Source organism: Somniosus microcephalus, chromosome 7, assembly GCF_052327205.1.
Source record: "Somniosus microcephalus isolate GS21.2 chromosome 7, FLI_Smic_1.0, whole genome shotgun sequence".
Classification (NCBI taxonomy): domain Eukaryota; kingdom Metazoa; phylum Chordata; class Chondrichthyes; order Squaliformes; family Somniosidae; genus Somniosus; species Somniosus microcephalus.
Genome location: NC_140993.1, coordinates 234,442,952 through 234,457,990, shown reverse-complemented (window position 1 = coordinate 234,457,990; position 15,039 = coordinate 234,442,952). Strand labels below are relative to the sequence as shown.

The following is a 15,039-nucleotide window of genomic DNA, read 5'->3' as shown; positions in this document are numbered from 1 at the left end:
TTGCGAACGGTCTGGTTCAGCCTCAGACAGTGGCCAGGGAGTGGGATGGAGTCAGTGGCTAAACTACTGTATATTTCAAGCTGTGTGGTTTTAGCTGGTTAAACTCCATCAATATTCCTATGCACACTTCGGAGTTCCACATCCTAGGCTCTGCTGACCTCCGCTTAAGCTCTCTGGACTTAAGTAAGTGAGGTCTGTCTCTATGGGGACAGAGTGTGCACTGTGTATAAGGCAAACATGAACTCCACCAATGTGGATTTCGCTGTATCTTAATGATCTGTTTTCACTCGGTTGACCAAATAAAGCTACTATGTGGCAGATTAAACCAGAATATTGTAGTGATTTTAATCCTTTTTCCATAGGCTAAGAAGACAGCAGACAAGTTCACTGTTTGGAATAAAGCGAAGCTCAGTGTATAACCTTGATGATTCTGCAGAAGCAATCAGTGAAGAAGATGACCTGGAACTCGAAGTGAAATAAGATGCCAGATCAAGTGTAACCACCGTGAAAACAGGAAGACTGGTAAAAGATAGAAAATAAATGACTTCTCTTCAGGGTCAAAAACCAAACAAACAACTTTTGCCAAGGGAAAGACGAGTGAGATGGCAAAACATTTGGGATGAATTAAATCAAAGCTCTTAGATCCATCAGAGATTTAAGTTACTTTGCAGCAGAATGAAATGATAATTATTCGAGGCAATGAATTCTACAAAAACACTGTTTACATCACTGGTGTGTGGAATATAGCAATATATTTTGAACCATAAAATCATATACTTTTGTATTCATAGATACTAGAGGTGTACAGTTAACGTGATGTCAAGTGGTCTATAAATCCTAATGCTAGAGAACAGCAGGGTTAAATTGTGGTTCTGCCCTTTGTTCATTGGGAACAGTCAGTTACCCTTCACAATTTAAGGGGTAAATGCGTCCGCTCTTTGTTACTGCTACCGTATGACTGGTTGGTAGTGAGATCAGGCCGTGATGACCCTCGGTTCCTGCGAGTAAGTGTCTGGCTTCCCTTCAGCATCTACCCCTAACAGTTGACTTAGATCAAGAACGCACTGTGTGATGAATCATGCGTATAAATCCACTTCCGACTGCTTCATGATGCAGTTCCAGTCCACGATGCCAACTCGCCCTTTGTCTTTTCCAATTTAGACACCCGATTCCCTGATAATTGCACTCAGAATAGCCTCGCGTACACAGCAGGTGCATTGTAGAGTTAAGCAGGAAGGCTAGAGTGTCGGCAGTGCTGTCCTCCCAAGTTTGAATTGCTGCCACAAGGAATTCTCTGTGTTCTCTTGGATCCTCACTCTTTCTGCTGTTCCCACCCATTTAAAACAGGGAGCTTATCCGTTTCCATGCTGTTTAGTAATTAAATTCTATTCTTAACACTAGGACAGACTTTTGTTTTGCAAGTTGGAGTTTGCTTCCTTATCATACTGCTTTTTTTTCATTGGTTCCTGGGATGCGGGCGCCACTGGCAAGGCCAGCATTTATTGCCCATCCCTAATTGCCCTTGAGAAGGTGATGGTGAGCCGTCTTCTTGAACCATTGTTGTCCGTGTGGTGAAGGTACTCCCACAGTGCTGTTCGGGAGGGAGTTCCAGGATTTTGACCCAGCGACGATGAAGGATCAGCGATATATTGCCAAGTCAGGATGGTGTGTGACTTGGAGAGTAACTTGCAGGTGGTGGTGTTCCCATGCGCCTGCTGCCCTTGTCCTTCTAGGTGGAAGACGTCGGGGGTTTGGGAAGTGCTGCCGAAGAAACCTTGGCGAGTTGCTGCAGTGCATGTTGTAGGTGGTACACACTGCTGTTTCTACATTACTGATCTTCCAACTTTTTCTGCTGTTTGCTGCTGAATTTTTGCAACACCGGGTTCCTTCTACAAAGGCCTCTACCCACAGCATTTTTTGTTGCCAGCAGCTGCTACCCTCCACTCTAAGCACACTGTAGAGGGCGGGCATTCCATCGGGCCTGCCAATGCTACCAGGGATTCAGAGAGGGAAAAGAGGTTCAGCGGAGTGAAGAAAGGCAATTGTACCTGCACCTTAGTCATCTGGTGCCCGTTTGGAATCGGTCCAGGAGCCATGTCTTCAGACCCAGATACATATACTTTGCCATGACTGAGGAGAACTGCCTTCACCATGTCCACTTGACAAGGGAGGCTCTGACACTGTATGGCATTGTACTGGAGTCTGAGCCGTACAGGGACAGCCCTATTGCTCTGAAATTCACCACGGAATTCAACTTGTTTTGTGAATGAATCCTCTCAAACCATTATTGGTGATGTTTTTGATGCATCAAGCAATGCACATGTAGCCATCAAAGCCTAACAAAATCCCATGGCACATTTGAATAGAAGAGCCTTTCATTCCATCACCGTACAGGTGTTGTTGGACGACAGAGACAGAGGAATGCAAGTGGATTGTCAGTAGCCATGATGCCTTCATTTTGCGCCAGCCCACTGTGCCAGCACTTTCTTAAGGAGTAGGCAGAATAGCCCAGCAGGCTGCTAGAGGGCCAGAGCTACTTCCTGGAGCACTGGCTATTGACACCAGTGAAGAATCTCCAAACCGAGGCTGAGGCTCACGCAAGCCTACATTTCGTTGTACTGCACTTGTGCACTAACAATGACAATAAAAGTTGATTTGATTTGATTTATATGAGTTCGGTTGAAATCCAGCTGGCATTGTTGAAATAGATTCTGCTGTCTTGTTAAACCATGTTCTGCTCTACTGTCCTGAGAAAATCGCTAAAGTTATTAGCATCTGCAGCACCCTGCACCAGGCAAAGGAGAAGGAAGAAGAGAAGGTGGGAAAAGCTGATGTACAGCCAAGAAAACTGGTGTGTTAATTCTTTGATTTACAGGAATTTGACTTAGAAGCTGCATTTTATGGCCTTGCAATCACAGTCCTTTCTGAATATAAAGAGCTGATTCACAGTCCTATAGTATTTTGCTTAATACAGTTACCCCATTAACAATCTGCAGTACTTATTTGCAACAACCTTTACTACTATCTCAGCCTGTATCCCACTACCTCCAACATTCATATGTCCTTTCTGAATATAAAGGGTGGGAGAAATGGGGTGAGCGGGCAGTTAAAATGGCTGATGATTGCCTTCCCGTGAGTTCCAATATTAACCTGCTGTTCTGAGCAGGCGAGAGGGGTACCCACCGTAAAGCAGTGGGGTCCTTCTTTAAATATGCAGAACTCCGGGCTCCAATGATGTCATCGGAGCTCAACTGCAATTTTAACTGGAGGCCATTGAGCCTTCCCTACCAGGCCAACCTCCACAGCATGCGGGGAAACCTGGACTTCTGGGTTTCCCACCCGAAACTTCCCCCCGCCCCCCGCCTACATAACCCGCCCCAGTCAATATCCAGGTTCTGCTTTAATGTTTAGTTCTCCGGGGTTTGCACTTGGCAGGAGTGTAGATTATCTGTTGTCTACTTCCTAGTTTTGTGTACCTTTTAAATGCCATCTCAGTGGAGCAGCAACAGTGGTGGCAGATCTTGTGACTAAGCTTTGGAAATATTCCTTCTTTCTGCAGGGTCATTCAGCGGCTCGGTGCTGGCTGGCTGTTCCTGTTCCTTCTCTGTCTCTTTTGTGGTTCTCTGAGGACAACCCGCTGCTTTGCTGGATGGATCAACACCCTGAGAGATAAATCATCCGTGCCCCTTGCTCCTACGCTCCAGCTGCTGGGCGCCCCTTGCAGACAACGTGGGTTCTGTGTAGGGACAGATCCTTGGCTGCCACTAAGGAGTGTAAAGCCTGCCATCAAGCTAATCTCTTCACCTCTTGGGGGCCAGAAACAAGACCTTCCTGCAAACTGGTGACCAAAGTCTCAGTAGCTGCAGAAACAACACTGGCCACCAAAACAGCAGCTGTGTTGGGCTCTCTGTCTTCACAGACTTGGCTGTGGATGTCCCTGAAATTGTTACTTGTTCCATGGGGCTCTGCAGGTATCCACAACCCTCTCACATTCCTGCATAGATAGTGAAGCTGCACTGCTGGATATTCTTTGCAGGCAACCTGAAGTGACTGGATGAAATGCTTCTGCTGATTAACAGGTTCAGCTCTGCGTGCAGCCTGTGTAAAGTGCAAATCCATGGGTCTCACAGCAGATGCCCTAGCCCTCCCTTCTTGTCGCTGCTTGCCTGCTGCCACATCCACTTGCTTCTCCTCATCAATGGATTCAGCAGGTCCTAACCCCCAACCCTCTCTGTCGGATTCCCCTTGAGTGAATGTATGTGAGCTGGTGCTTACGGGCCCTCGAGTGCTTGGTCGGTGCTCGTGTATAGTGCCAGCTATTTACTCATCTCCATTAGGAGTGTTATCATTTTTTGAGGCCCCTACACAGAACATAGAAACATGGATGAGCATGAAGTATGAAATCTGCACATGTTAACAAGGCCCACAGTGCCTTGTTACTGCTGGGAAGAGGCATCAGCATGTTACCAAGTGAGTGAACTCGAAGGGCAAACAAGTAGAAGTTGAAGAAAACACATACCTTGTTGGAATGGCACAAAGCCACCAAGTTTTCCCTTTCTCTTTATGGCCTCTACCCCTATGATTTGTAGGGCAAGCTCCTCATGGTGGACTAGGTGATACAGGTTAGCTTGGCCTCCACCTGTGTGATTTCTCTCTCCATGGTTGTAGGTGGCCTTTAAAACCAGTTCAAACAGACATTTTCAGCATCTGGATGTAACACGAGATGCACCCAAGTGCCCAGGCTACATTAAACCTTGTGTGAAGTAATGACTACATAGCATGGAAATAGCTTGTGGGGCCATATGGACTTGGTGAAAAAACGTGCAACAATTAGTTAAGGGAAAAGAAGCCTTTCTCTCTGTAAGTGTTTGCTGTAGCTTTACAGACATGGTAGTTAGGGGGTGCATGATTTGAGGATCAGGCCAGTTTTTTTCATGCTATGTTGCTGATGTGGTGCCATGTTGTGGGTCAAAGAACCATAGAGATTTACAGCATAACGGAGGTCATGTGTGTCAGCTCTTTGCTAGCGCAGTTTATAACTAATTCCACTTCCCTCCTCGCCCCCCATAGCCCTGTAGCTTTTATTAATTAGTGCATACATAGTAAAACTGTTTATTTGAGTTGCCACATTTTAGTTAACTTTACTTTTGACACTCTTCCTTAATCCAGAGAATTACTTATTTGCTTGCATGGCCTATGTATGTGGTAGACTGCACTGACTCTGTTGGCCTTCTCCTTCCATGCTTGATGCTCATTGGTGTGGTTTGGAGGGTTCCTTATGTCCCCAGGCGTTGCCACCTTTCTCTGGTCCATCTGCTCCAACAGCACATGCAGAGTCTTCTTGTCAAAGGAGGCTGTTCTGGCACTTGATCCTGGATACATAGCTATTCTCTTGAGTGAAGTTAAGAGCTGCTGTACTCCTCATTCCCCATCCAGTAAACATGCAAGGAACATAATTTAATTTTGTTAATGATGTGTGTGAGCTGGTCAAATCTGGCAAAGTCAACTCCACACTCTACCAATAGCAACATCAAGAACTTGTATTTATATAGTTCCTTTAATGTAGAAAGACATCCCAACAGTTATATAATCAGAAAAAGGAGATATAAGGAAGGGTGGCAAAAAGTTTGATTAAAGACATGGATTTAAAGGAGGCTCTTAAAGGAGGAGAGAAAAGTGGAAAGGCAGAGGGGACGAGGGTGGATGGAAATTGCAGAGAGCATTGGGCCTAAGCAGCTGAAGGCATGGCCTCCAATGATGGGATGATGGGCTAGAGTCAGAGGAATAGAGATTTTGGCGGGGAGGTTGTAGGGCTGGAGGAAGTTACAGAGATATACCGGGGCAAGGCCATGAAGTGATTTAAATATGAAGAGGAGAATTTGAGTTTTCAGGTATCTGTGGCCTGGGAGCCAATGTAAGTCAATGAGAACAGAAGTGATGGGTGGGTGGGACTTGGTGCGGGATACAAAACAGGTAGCAGAGTTTTGTATGAGCTGAAGTTTATGGAGGATGGAGACTGGGAGGCCAGCCAGCAGAGCAATGCAATAGTCAAGTCTGGAGGTGACATAAGTATAGATGTAGGTTTCTACAGCAGATGTGCTGATGCGGACAATGATACAGAGGTGGAAGGAGGTGGTCTTATGATGGAGAGGATATGAAATTGGAAGCTCAGCTTGGAGTCAAATCACATGCCTAGGTTACGAACCATCTGAGACAATGCCAAGGAGAGAGATGAAATTGGTGGCAAGTATATGGAACTTGTGATGGGGTGTCAAAGGTGATAGCTTCAGTCTTCCTAATTTTTAACTGGTCGGAATTGCAGCACATGCAAGACTGGATATTAGACAAGCAGTCTGACAACACAGAGGCAGTGTAGAGGTCGAGAGAGGTAATGAAGAGGTAGAGCTGGGTGTCATTACTGTACATATAAGCTGGGTGATGTCAATAAGGGGCAGCATGTAGATGAGGAACAGGAGATGGCCAAGAATAGATCTTTGGGGGACTCCAGATGTCACAATGAGGGGGTAGAAAAGTCATTGCTGGAGATGCTGTGGCAATGACCGGAGGTAAGTAAGAGTGAAACCAGATAAAAGTGCAGCGGCCCAGAGCTGGACAATGGGGAAGAGGCATTGGAGCAGGATGGTGTGGTTGATTTTTTAAAGACTGCACAGAGGTCAAGGAGGACGAAGAGGGTTAATGGACCATTGTCACAGTCACAGAGGATGCCATTTGTGACTTAACTTAGGGCCATTTATGTGCTGTGGGAGAAGTTGGCAACCAATTTGGAGAGATTCAACATGGAGTTGTGGAAAAAATAGGCATGGATTTAGGAGGCATTAACCTGTTCAAGCACTTTGGAAAGGAAAGGGAGGTTGGAAATGGGGTAATAGTATACAAGGACAGAGGGATCAAGGGTTTCTTTTTGAGGAGGGGACTAATGAAAGGAAGGTTTCGAAAGGGATAGTTGCAGTACCTAGAGAGGGACCATTTACAATGTCATTTAACAGAGTTGACTAGAAAGGAAATTGGGCGATCAGCCGTTTAGTGCCAATGGGCTCAAGGGAGCAGGAGGTGGGTCTCATGGACGAAATGAGCTTGGAGAAAGCAGGAGGGAAGATAGAGAAACGAAAGGTTCCTGGTGTGCCGGGCTAGGGTAGAATTAGCCTGGGCAGAGGTTTGGCTTTGTGGGCAAGGGGAAAGCAGCAGAGGCAATTGAATGGGTGGTTTCAATATGAAGTGACAAAAAAGTCCATGAGCTCCTTACACATGTTATAACCTAGTGGGTTATCTTCGCTTTCTCAGATGGTCCTGAGTACCAACATGGAAACTCACATACCATTTTCCCCACCATAGGGCAATTAGTCTTTGTATGTAAACTTCTGTTATTCAGAAACCTTGCTATTCCATCACAATTTGTTATCGAAATCAGTTGAATTAGCAAATGAATACCATATATGCAGCAAGTGGCATCATCTGTACCCCAGGGTTAAGTATGTGTGGTTCAGCACACTTTAATTAGTGTACATTTCTTTTTGAGCTCTCTATTATAATGTATTATCGAAAGTTTGCTAGACTCTTACAGGCGACACTGTAATCCATGCTGCTTAATCATTGTAGCTCAAGCCAGCGCAATACCTGTTTTGTTAAAATAAATTGACCATTTTTGGCTGTGATACAGAAAAAAAAAATTGAAACTCAGTTGTGTTGATTGGTCATTCCATCTTGCTGGAAAGCACTATAATTAGTTTCATTAATCTCACATATTTTCAGGGTGAACTATAAGAATGATTGGGTAGTGTAATATATTCTGCAGGGAGAATAGAAGGGCAGTCAGGTGAAAAGTACACAGGTAACATGCCCTCTACCTATATATCAAGTGTGAATTCATTCAGTTTAATTTTAGTTGCACAGTCCAAAGATTATTTTTTTTTTATGACAGTGGAGTTATTTAATAAAACATTCACGCTGTTGTAGCAGGAACGATTTGAAATTGAAATGATATTTTAGAGGCGGTTTTAACACTGTCCTCCCAACAGGAAGTCTGCACACCGTTCACGATGTGTTCCTGTCGGCCACCATTTTAACTGTACAGTTCTCAGACTCCACCAAGGTGCCTGCCAGAGACAGGCAGTAGGCTCATGAATACATGTAAATCAAGGTCCCATCACGCAATTTGGACCCCAGTGCCATTTTAATATAAGTCCCGGCTACCACTCAACCCGCCAGTAAAACCTAGCGGGATTGGTCTCTCAGGGCCACTGAAGCAGTATATAAAGGGGACTCACCTGGAGGTAATTTGATCACAGGATCTGTGCACCATTGTGTTGTTTGGATTGCCAGGAGAGTTTCCAGCTTCCAGATCACCTCTTTCTCACATTTTTTGCCTTACATAATCTTCAGTAACCTTTTTTCTGCTTATAATGGGTGCTATTATGACCAGTTTCATTTGAATGGAGGACCAGTTGGCAGAAGAGGGCCAGAAGTAGCAACAACCTCAGCAACCAGTAGCAGCAATGCCTATTACAAGACAGCAGACCATACGAGGCCTGGCACACGGTGTGTACAAGGAGAAAGGTCAGTTCTTGGATGTACCTGAAGAGCAGTACAGCGGGAGGCTGCACTGCTCCAGACAGGCTGTGGCAGACCACTGCAGCCTCCTGCAACCAGGATCTGCTGCCTGCTGGACCAGGTGGCCTTGCTTTGCCAGTTACTGTCAAAGTCACCATAGCCCTGAACTTCTTTGCCACTGGCTCCTTCCAGTCTGCTACAGGGGACATTTCTCACATCTCTCAGTCTGCAGTACACAGCTGTATTAAGCAGGTCACCGACACCCTGTTCACCATGGCTAACCAGTACATCACCTTCTCCATTGGCCTCTACAATTAACAGAAGGGAGTTCCAGGATTTGCCTCCCTCGCTGTAAGATTCGCAAAATTCCACATTTCTCCCAAGGTTATCTATATATATATAAAGCGGTCGATCTGTCTGTCCTTCTGTCTGTCTGTCCTTCTGTCTGTCCTCACGTGTGCGTCTGTCCGGCTATGCGCTCGAAAGTTATAGAGCGTACCTATGCGTGCGTTACGTCGAAAGAAAGCTTACCTTTCCGAAACGGTGGTAAGCGTATTTACGTTTCGGCCGGGCAAAAATCGCGCCCGCGGTATCCGAAAAACGTTCAACATTCCGCTCATTAGCATCTCATTATCCGCTCATTAGCGACAGAGTGACCTCGAGGTCGACCAATCGTACGCCGGGTTGCTGGCGCGTGCGGCCGGGCCCTCCTATGGTCGAATGACGGGGACGATTGACCAATCTACGCTTTGGCGACCTGATGGTCGACCAATCGTGCATGTGTGGGCGGGCCTTATCGTTCTGAACCGAGGTGAGTCGCCGCCATCTTGATTCCAAACTTTTCCTTTCTTTTTCCCGCTTTCTGCGTCTTCAAAAAAACATTGCTTTTTAAACACTTTGGGCTAGATTTTCAGTTGCTTGCGCCAGCAGTTAGCGCCTTAAGAAAAGTGATTTTCGGGCGCTATTCGTGTAGCGCCCGGGCACAGCGCAGTTTGCGCCCCGCCCCAAATTAAGTTGCCCGTTAGCGCCGGCGGCAAAGTTTAGCGGCCGCCCGGATGCTGTGCGCAGAAAATGACATCACATTCTCGTGCAACGCCCTTTGGCCGCCCCGAATCCAAACTTCAGTCAGACCGCCCCATTGTGCGGCTGGCGTCCAGAGCGTTTGTAAAATGGAACGCAACACACCCTGGGGAGCGCAAATTAAAGGGCACTCCTCCTGCACTATAAACGGCAGTCTGCATGTGTTGTGTGGAAGGATCCAGTGTGTGTTGTGAACGGTGTATTTATGTTTCCGGCCACCACCACCACCTCCTCCTCCTCCTCCTCTCCTCCTCCTCCTCCTAAAACACATGCACCCTTCCCCTTTAAGAGCTCACTGGCACCAGAGTGGTCTGCCGCACGCTGCGCCCGAGCTCGGGCGCTGCGCTCTGCACCGCCGGCTTAGCGCCTAAGATAGTAGTGGAACGCCTCTTTTAGCGCTCCACCAACCTCTTAGGGCGAAGCCACTGATTTCCGGCAACGGGGCGCTACTTTGGGGCGGGCGCTAACTTCGGGCGGGCGCTAAGGTTATCGCCCCAAAACTGTCTATACTGAAAATCTAGCCCATATTGTTTTTTAAAAAAGTTAATTACTTTCTAAATCTTTTATCTAATCTCATTAATTTTCCTACCTTTCCCCATTTTCCAAGGTAGGCCTCGAAGCCTCGGCCTCTCCTCCGCACCCACGCCCGAGCTAGGCACCTCCCGGCCCCAGTCAACAAGCGGCCCCCGATCGCCGGCATCTTTGTGAAGGCTGGAGGGGCGGGCCTCAGCCGAGCGCCGCTACCGCCGCCATCTTAGTAAAGGCTGGTGCGGCGGGTGGTGGCGGCACGGAGCTCCACGAGCAGGTGCGCGGCGGCGTCTAACTCACCCCCCCCCCCCCCCCAGTCTGTCTCTCTCTCTCTTCCCCCACGCCTCCTGAATGCGCGGGGGGAAGAGGCCGGCGCACGCCACTTTCGGAGACTTCAACTCCGTGACAGGTAAGGAGGGTCTTCGTTCACGTTGGGCGGGCGGGCGGGTTCCTCAGGTGCTGATCCCTGGCGGTGTGGGGCCGGAGCCCGGCTCTTACCTTGCCCCGGAGAGCGGGCGGACGGCGGGGCCTGAGTAGCAAGTCGGGCACCACGGCAGAAGTAAAACTGAGAGCGACAGAGGGGAACAGACGTCAGAGAGACAGAGAAATAGGGAGGGAGGAGAGGGAGAGGGGCAGGGAGGGAGAGGGGCAAGGAGGGAGAGGGAAGAGAGAGAGGGTGGGGGGAGGGAAGAGAGAGAGGGTGGGGGGAGGGAAGAGAGAGGGTGGGGGAGGGAAGAGAGAGGGTGGGGGGAGGAAGAGAGAGAGGGTGGGGGGAGGGAAGAGAGGGTGGGGGAGGGAAGGAGAGAGAGGGTGGGTGGAGGGAAGAGAGGTGGGGGGGAGGGAAGAGAGAGGGTGGGGGGAGGGAAGAGAGAGAGGGTGGGGGGAGGGAGAGAGAGAGGGTGGGGGGAGGGGAGAGAGAGAGGGTGGGGGGAGGGGGAGAGAGAGAGGGGGAGGGGAGAGGAGGAGGAGGGGTGGGGGAGGGAGAGAGAGGGTGGGAGGAGGGGAGAGAGAGTGGGGGAGTGGAGAGAGAGAGAGGGTGGGGGGAGAGAGAGAGGGTGGGGGGAGGGATAGAGAGAGGGGAGGGTGGGAGTGAGAGAGAGGGAGGGGGAGATGAGTGAGGGGTGGGGGGAGGGGGAGAGAGAGAGGGGTGGGGGGGGAGGGGGAGAGGGTGGGGGGTGGGGAGAGAGAGAGGGTGGGGGGAGGGGAGAGAGAGAGGGTGGGGAGGGGGAGAGAGAGAGGGTGGGGGGAGGGGCGAGAGAGGGGGTGGGGGGTGGGGAGAGAGAGGGAGGGTGGGGGAAGGGAGAGGGGGTGGGGGGAGGAGGGGGGAGGGGGAGGGAGGGGGGGAGGGAGGGATGAGTAAGCAGGGAGAGACAGGAGGAGAGAGAGAGGGTGAGGGAGGGTGAGGCTTGAGGGGAGAGGAGGGGGTAGGGAGTGTAAAGCAGGGAGAGACGGGGGAGGGAGGGTGTAGGGGTGAGGGAGGGAGTAAGATGTGAGTGGTTGGGACAGGGAGGGAAAGAGTGAGGGGGTGGGACAGGAGGAGAGCTTACCTTCTTCCTTCCTTCACAGGGGTCCATCGGGCAAGTTCCCCCCAATTGCACTCTCTCTTCCCCCCATCGCTCTCTCATCTCCCCCCCAGTCGCTCTCTCCCCACCCCAGTCGCTCTCTCTCTTCCCCCCCAGTCGCTCTCTCTCTTCCCCCCCATCGCTCTCTCTCTTCCCCCCCAGTCGCTATCTCTCTTCCCCCCCAGTCGCTCTCTCACTTCCCCAAGTCGCTCTCTCTCTTCCCATCCCCCAGTCGCTCTCTCTCTTCCCCCCCAGTCGCTCTCCTCTCTTCCCCCCCCCCAGTTCGCTCTCTCTCTTCCCCCCCAGTCGCTCTCTCTCTTCCCCCCCCAGTCGCTCTCTCTCTTCCCCCCCCCAGTCGCTCTCTCTCTTCCCCCCCCAGTCGCTCTCTCTTACCCACTCAGTCGCTCTCTCTCTTCCCCCCAGTCGCTCTCTCTCTTCCCCCCAGTCGCTCTCTCGCTTCCCCACCAGTCGCTCTCTCTCTCTTCCCCCCAGTCGCTCTCCTCCCTTCCCCCCACTCGCTCTCTCTCTTTTCCCCCCCAGTCGCTCTCTCCTCTTCTCTCCCCAGTCGCTCGCATCTCTTCCACCCCAGTCGCTCCTCTCTCTTCTCCCCCAGTCGCTCTCTCTCTTCCCCCGTCGCTCTCTCTCTTCCCCCCCAGTTGCTCTCTCTCTTCCCCCCCCAGTCGCTCTCTCTCTTCCCCCAGTCGCTCTCTCTCTTCCCCCCCAGTCACTCTCTCTCTCTCTCTCTCTCTTCCAACAACAACATGCCCTCGAAAAAGCCTCGGCACCGCCGGCACTCCAGCTAGTTATTAATAAAAGGGACCCTGCATGGACATTTAAAAAAAAGGGCACCAAAGATGGCGTCCGCACCTCGTGACCAAAAGCCTGCAAGATTTTAAAAGCTTAGACTCTGTGGCATAAGCAGCTTTTGGGGAAATCGAAAACTAAAATGCAGTTTCTGTGAAGAAGGACTTTTGTATTTGAAAAGCAGACTGAACTCTGAATATGCATTAAGCCAAATCATAGACAGACCAAAACCAGTTAGGCCTATACTTGAGGCCATCAAGTTGTTTGCATCTATAATTGGAAACAGCTTAAGGAAGCCATCGAGGCTGGACAGGCGATTAAGATGCATTAATAACAATACAGCTCAGACATCAGGCCAGTATGTGCGATCAACGGCCATCTAAAAAACAGTTAGTTTAGATTTGCTACAATTATTTAAACTAGCCGCCAAGATTGGGACAATGAACTAACCTGATTTGGCGCACAGATAAGGGCCATCTGAAGGAGTATAATTGTAGGCCCACGCGCAACCGACGCTCTCTTGCTCCTTGCGCACGTGGCTGCTGCTCCTTTTCCCCTCCCGCGCTTGCCGCCTGGCCACTGCCCGTGTCTTTCCCCACCCCATCAGGGACGCCCGGCATTGCACCAGGCGAACACGGGCAAACCAGGCCAGACGAGGCGGGGCGAGGTAGGTGAGATGAGATGAGACGAGATGAATTGGGAGAAGATTGAAGAACGCTTTGAATAATCGGGCCTTCAATTCAGCCAACCTACGACTATCTTCATGCAAACTCCAACTGCCGCCCGAGGAAGAGGAACCATCATCCCTGCGAGGTAAAGTACCCAAGCAAAGACTTTAACCTTGGGGTACTTTTACCTGGACGATGCCCTTGCAGCGCCCCGAGACCACGTGACGACGGCAGGCCCCAGAGAGCACAAAGAGCGAACCCCAAGCCCCACCGTTGTTTGAGCTCAGCAGATTTTGACTCAGTGAGCATGAATTCTGGCCCCTCATAGCTTAATCTAGTTAGGTATAGGGGGCGGGATAAGGATAAGGGGATTGTTAAGATAGTTGTTTTCCCTCGATGTGCCGTGTGTTCCCCATTCCCTGTATAAGTATAGTTATTTGTATTTGCCTGTAATTTTATACCAGTAACTTCTCATAAGATTGTGTTAATTTCTATTTTTAATAAAATCTCAGTTTTCTTACATCCAAACCACCTGCCTACTCGAGTTTTCTGTATCGCCGCCTGTACCTAAGTCTGGTGTCTAGAACCCAGGGGCGTGGGAGCGATTCGAACCACTCACAAACAGTCAGGGGCATAACTGACTGGGCGCACGCGCCAACCACACCACCCCCTACAGAATGGCGACCGCGGCAGGACACCGGCAACAGGGTTGCGATACAGTAGACAATGGTTCAGATGAGCAAACCATGATGGAGGAAAGGATTTCTGGTGATGTGTTTAGCAAGGTGAATATCACTAAGAAGTGGATCACCACTCTGTTAAGGGCTGGGCGTCCGGTAGATGCAGCAGCTAAGTGGACAGAGGGAAAGGAACACAAGAAGTCCTTAGAGAAGGCAGTTTGGCTGATGTGTTTCAAAAAGCAGGTCCAGCTTTTGGACAGGCTCGTTGCAGCACAGGCAGTTGAGTTAAGGGAGTCAGCCCTGGGGATCCAGGATAAGGCTCTAGCAAGGGAGAAGTTATTAGTAGCTTTGCAGGCCTTGAATCAGGAGAGAGTGCATTTAATGGGAGAGCACAAGGCCCAGTTGGCCAAGGGAAATGAGTTAAGGTTGCAGGAGAAGAACGCACGCTTGGCAAGGCAGATTAGGGAACAGGAAGAGAAAGTACAGGAGGTAAAGGCAGCTTACAAGCTAGCGACTGAACAGGGGTTTGCGAACATGGCCCCTGTAAAGAACGGATAGAAAATCTGAGCCGGGCCCTCCGATGGGCAAAAGGCATGGTATGCCTCATAAGCCCAAAGGCAGGTCAAGCGGATTTTATGGGGAACAAGGGGAGGACAGTTCCAACGTCACTGGTAGTGCCCAGGGACGACCCGGTTGAGAGAGAGGAGATCTCACGACCACCACCCATAGCGCCAAGTTTCAGCGAGGTTTGGCAGCAAGGGGGGGTGGAGCCAGAGGTGGAGGTAGAGCAACCCCCGCCCGTGAAGTCGGAGCCGGGATTGATGTGCCCAGCACGGCATCGGAGGCTCGGCCCACCCGTCGATGGCGATGATGAGGGACCCCTCCAAAACCAGTTCGTATTACCCTTTAACACCCAACAGCTTAGGGCTATGGTCAACCATATCACTAAGCTCTACGAAAAGGGAGACCCCTCGATCCACTTCAGGGACATAGAGCAGGCAGCCAGTGTCAACAGGCCAAGATGCTGCTATTCTCCCTGGAGAGTAGTCTCCTCCAATCCCTCTCTGACGAGTGTAAAAGAGGGCAGAACGGGTACGAGGAGCTCAGGGAGGCAGTTCTGGAGGCCATGGGGATGAATGAGGGAAGTCC

At 50.0% G+C, this 15,039-nt stretch overlaps 1 protein-coding gene across 1 annotated transcript in view; it reads left to right on the top strand.

Moving 5' to 3' along the window:
• The window catches only part of LOC147115148 (coiled-coil domain-containing protein 102A-like), an 830,702-nt gene extending 821,828 nt beyond the window's left edge, over positions 1-8,874 (top strand). Inside the window, exon 9 of the mRNA XM_085993441.1 lies at positions 363-8,874. Coding sequence (XP_085849567.1) covers positions 363-480 — 118 coding nt within the window. The 3' untranslated portion in view covers positions 481-8,874. The remainder of the gene's footprint in view (positions 1-362) is intronic.
• Positions 8,875-15,039: the final 6,165 nt, after the last annotated feature.